General features: G+C 39.0%; 1 protein-coding gene across 1 annotated transcript in view; it reads left to right on the forward strand.

Moving 5' to 3' along the window:
• The first annotated feature begins 201 nt into the window (after positions 1 to 201).
• The window catches only part of LOC130550257 (protein disulfide-isomerase TMX3), a 25,222-nt gene continuing 20,218 nt past the window's right edge, over positions 202 to 5,205 (forward strand). Inside the window, exons 1-2 of the mRNA XM_057327677.1 lie at positions 202 to 349; positions 2,230 to 2,298. Coding sequence (XP_057183660.1) covers positions 2,296 to 2,298 — 3 coding nt within the window. The 5' untranslated portion in view covers positions 202 to 349; positions 2,230 to 2,295. The remainder of the gene's footprint in view (positions 350 to 2,229; positions 2,299 to 5,205) is intronic.

The raw sequence follows: 5,205 nt of genomic DNA on the forward strand, positions 1-5,205 counted from the left end.
GTGACACTAAACAACACAACAAGATGATATTTTAAATTCCTTATGTAGCCGGATCTGTGCTGGTTTGTATTGGCCGCCTCCAGTTTTCCCCTTTTTTTGCCTCCAGCTAATGCCGTGACGTAAACGTGACGTCGGCCGTTAAGGGGTCTATACACTAGTGTTACTTGAGTTATTTCAGAAAGTTCTAAATTACAGCTTGCTTATCATTTTTTGTTGCAGTGAGGTGTCAGTGCCAAACATCATCATCCTCAACACATCAAATGAGCAATACTTCTTACCAGCTGAACCTGTGGAGAATCTTCAACAGCTGCTCTACTTCTTTAACAGTGTACTGGATGGCAGTGCTCCGGTACACATTTCCTAAAGGATTTACAATCTGTCGATATTTGTACAAGAATATATCGGTGTAATATATTTGCTGATTGGTAAACTGATACATCACTTGCTTTGTTTACATGCAAACAAATATCTGTTTTTAATGGGACTGTTGGCTCGGTCAGACTGAAAAGCCATTAGATTTTTTAAAAACATCTAAATTACTCCAGGGGTAAATACATGTCTTTTAAAGTGAAACTATACGTTTGTGAGTAAACACGATTTTTTCTGATTATTTACCACTGGTTATTATCACATATGTACAGTAATGTAAACACAGCCCGCACAAGTTGCAATCTCATTGGTTCTCATGTCTCATGAGTACTCATCATATGTGTGTGTTTCATTACAACTTATAGGACGAACTACATGAAAAACAATGAGATTCAAAGTTGAGATGGTAGGACAATGCTAGGAAGAGGCAGACTATTATTACAATTACTCAGATGTGTTTTGCTGAAGAAATGCCCAGAATGGCATGAGTGTGAAAACATATATATGCTTTACATCCCGGACACGAGTGCACCTTCGGCCTTTGCTGTAATATTTAGGTGACGTTCGGGAATTTAAAGGAAAGCATTAGCAGCAGGTCATTCAGCAATTTGGACAGAGAACCCATAAGGAGACAGCAATCTCAAATAACAGAACTTTAATGAACAGAAAAACCCATGGGGGGGAAACAGGAAAATATATACAAACTAAAAACTCACAAAAACCCACAAAAAAAAAAAAAAACCCACAAGTGGGACAAACATGAAGCAAAACAACTAGATCCGAACTGACTATAATCCCAAACAGGGATTCCAAATAATGCGGACTACAGGTAGAACGAACCAGCACAGGACAGCAAACACAAGAGCTTTGTCTGAATTTGCCCCCAATCTCCCATGTAGTGCAATACATCAGGTGTTCGCTATTTTGTAGTGTTGTTTGTAGTGTCGAACAACTCATTCCCTACACTCGTTCACTACTTTTTACCCACAATGCATTCTGATTTTGTGTACATCCGGTGTTTGTTCTTGTTCAGTTATTTTCTACTTTTTGAAAATAAAAAAAATTAATGATACTTATACACAGTAGTGTTTTAATTTAAATATATAACAAATTTAATGTATTACATAAATAACGTAATAGTAAATAAAAGTGACAAACAGTTGTTTTGTTCTCTGTATTATAAAGTAATACAAACTTGACAAATAAGTTGAAAATGAACATATAACCATTGAACAATAAAAATGAATGAATCCATAAAGCCACACAGTTATATAAGTGTTATGACGAATATCCGTGACAGTATTGTCAGACGCAGTGTATATTACATCAGTGTCCATAATCGTTCACTCATTTTCATTCACTTCTTCCCCATATAGTAAACTATTTAGCATTTGCTATATAGGGAATAGTGAATGAGTGAACGAGTGAGCAAATTCAGACGCAGCTAAGGGCATTAAATAGGGGAAACAAGGAAGGTTAATGACAATGGGCAGGTGTGGGGAATGAAACACTAGCGGGAGGATAAACGGGGAAATGAGGGGGTTGGGCCAAAACACGTGACAGGAGAACACATGGCACAAAGCCACAAAACAATGCTCATGTACTTCCACACAGAACACAACAAGCAGAAAGACATACTGTCAAGACCCTGTCCATAAAACTAAAAAAGTACCTGACTAGAAGGACAGGATCATAACAGCTCATGTCCAGTACATTCATTTTAGTAATTGGGGAAAATGCAGCATGCAAGCTTAAAATAAACATAACTAATCGTTATTGTCCATTGGTGTGGAAAGCGAGCTGATTTTGACCCCATAATCAAGCATTTAGTGTCTAACATTAGCGTCTTTATGCTTCCAGGCTTTTGGAGGAGATGGAATATTCCAAAGAATCAAGCGTGTGGTTTATGATGCCAAAACTACAATAATGGTGAGTCAAGGGTCAGCTATGCAAACTCGTCTGGGTGAAAAACGTGACCCTCCCAATGCTATATTTGTGAGTGTGTGTGTGTGTGTCAAAATAATAGAAAAGATGCTCTGTATTTTTTCAGACCTCGAAAACTGCAAAGAAAACCAGTTCAGATTCACTTTTAAGCAATACAACAGTCATATTCTACAAACCCGATTCCAAAAAAGTTGGGACACTGTACAAATTGTGAATAAAAACAGAATGCAATGATGTGGAAGTTTCAGAAGTGGATTTTATTCAGAATACAACATAGATGACATATCAAATGTTTAAACTGAGAGAATGTATCATTTTAAGGGAAAAATAAGTTGATTTTAAATTTCATGGCATCAACACATCTCAAAAAAGTTGGGACAAGGCCATGTTTACCACTGTGTGGCATCCCCTCTTCTTTTTATAACAGTCTGCAAACGTCTGGGGACTGAGGAGACAAGTTGCTCAAGTTTAGGAATAGGAATGTTGTCCCATTCTTGTCTAATACAGGCTTCTAGTTGCTCGACTGTCTTAGGTCTTCTTTGTAGCATCTTCCTCTTTATGATGTGCCAAATGTTTTCTATGGGTGAAAGATCTGGACTGCAGGCTGGCCATTTCAGTACCCGGATCCTTCTTCTACGCAGCCATGATGTTGTAATTGATGCAGTATGTGGTCTGGCATTGTCATGTTGGAAAATGCAAGGTCTTTCCTGAAAGAGACGACGTCTGGATGGGAGCATATGTTGTTCTAGAACTTGGATATACCTTTCAGCATTGATGGTGCCTTTCCAGATGTGTAAGCTGCCCATGCCACACGCACTCATGCAACCCCATACCATCAGAGATGCAGGCTTCTGAACTGAGCGCTGATAACAACTTGGGTTGTCCTTGTCCTCTTTAGTCCAGATGACATGGCGTCCCAGTTTTCCAAAAAGAACTTCAAATTTTGATTCGTCTGACCACAGAACAGTTTTCCACTTTGCCACAGTCCATTTTAAATGAGCCTTGGCCCAGAGAAAACGCCTGCGCTTCTGGATCATGTTTAGATATGGCTTCTTTTTTGACCTATAGAGTTTTAGCCGGCAACGGCGAATGGCACGGTGGATTGTGTTCACCGACAATGTTTTCTGGAAGTATTCCTGAGCCCATGTTGTGATTTCCATTACAGTAGCATTCCTGTATGTGATGCAGTGCCGTCTAAGGGCCCGAAGATCACGGGCATCCAGTATGGTTTTCCGGCCTTGACCCTTACGCACAGAGATTGTTCCAGATTCTCTGAATCTTTGGATGATATTATGCACTGTAGATGATGATAACTTCAAACTCTTTGCAATTTTTCTCTGAGAAACTCCTTTCTGATATTGCTCCACTATTTTTCGCCGCAGCATTGGGGGAATTGGTGATCCTTTGCCCATCTTGACTTCTGAGAGACACTGCCACTCTGAGAGGCTCTTTTTATACCCAATCATGTTGCCAATTGACCTAATAAGTTGCAAATTGGTCCTCCAGCTGTTCCTTATATGTACATTTAACTTTTCCGGCCTCTTATTGCTACCTGTCCCAACTTTTTTGGAATGTGTAGCTCTCATGAAATCCAAAATGAGCCAATATTTGGCATGACATTTCAAAATGTCTCACTTTCAACATTTGATATGTTATCTATATTCTATTGTGAATAAAATATAAGTTTATGAGATTCGTAAATTATTGCATTCCTTTTTTATTCACAATTTGTACAGTGTCCCAACTTTTTTGGAATCGGGTTTGTACATGTATTTAGGAAAAGTTAAAAAAATTATGTGATAACCGTAAATTTTTTATCACATTTTCTCGTGTCTTGTCATGCTGTTAGTCTTCCACATTGCTGTTGGATGACTATGTCACTCCTGACGTTTGATTTTATTGAAATCCAAAAAACACTGGACTGGAATGACCGCATACATAGAAATGCTGATTTGAAATAAAATTTGGAATGGTCTCTTAATTTTTTCTGCAGCTATATATATATATATATATATATATACAGTACAGTATATATATACACTGACCAAAATTGTAAACGCAACACTTTTGTTTTTGCCCCCATTTTTCATGAGCTGAACTCAAAGATCTAAGACATTTTCTATGTACACAAAAGGCCTATTTCTCTCAAATATTGTTCACAAATCTGTCTAAATCTGTGTTAGTGAGCACTTCGCCTTTGCCGAGATAATCCATCCACCTCACAGGTGTGGCATATCAAGATGCTGATTAGACAGCATGATTATTGAACAGGTGTGCCTTAGGCTGGCCACAATAAAAGGCCACTCTAAAATGTGCAGTTTTACTGTATTGGGGGGGTCCGGGGGGGGTGCGAAATCTAGTCAGTATCTGGTGTGACCACCATTTGCCTCACGCAGTGCAACACATCTCCTTTGCATAGAGTTGATCAGGTTGTTGATTGTGGCCTGTGGAATGTTGGTCCACTCCTCTTCAATGGCTGTGCGAAGTTGCCGGATATTGGCAGGAGCTGGAACACGCTGTCGTATACGCAAATCCAGAGCATCCCAAACATGCTCAATGGGTGACATGTCCGGTGATGCTGGCCATGCAAGGTCTGGGATTGACTATAAACAAAACAATTAAAGTTGTACCTGTAAAAACAAGAAAAAAGTGTAAACACAGAAGACAGACATACCCACATACATAACACTCCATACACACAATATGCACACGTACTAACACACATAGACATAGACACACACACGCACGCACAGGCTTTGGTTGACTATCCCCGTGGGGACAGTCCATAGGCGTAATGTTTTTATACTGTACAAACTGTATATTCTATCCCCTATCCCTAACCCTATCCCTAAACCTAAAGATCATAGAACACTTTTTGCATTTTTAGATTTG

The sequence above is a fragment of the Triplophysa rosa genome, unplaced genomic scaffold (genome assembly GCF_024868665.1).
Source record: "Triplophysa rosa unplaced genomic scaffold, Trosa_1v2 scaffold271_ERROPOS316772+, whole genome shotgun sequence".
NCBI lineage: Eukaryota > Metazoa > Chordata > Actinopteri > Cypriniformes > Nemacheilidae > Triplophysa > Triplophysa rosa.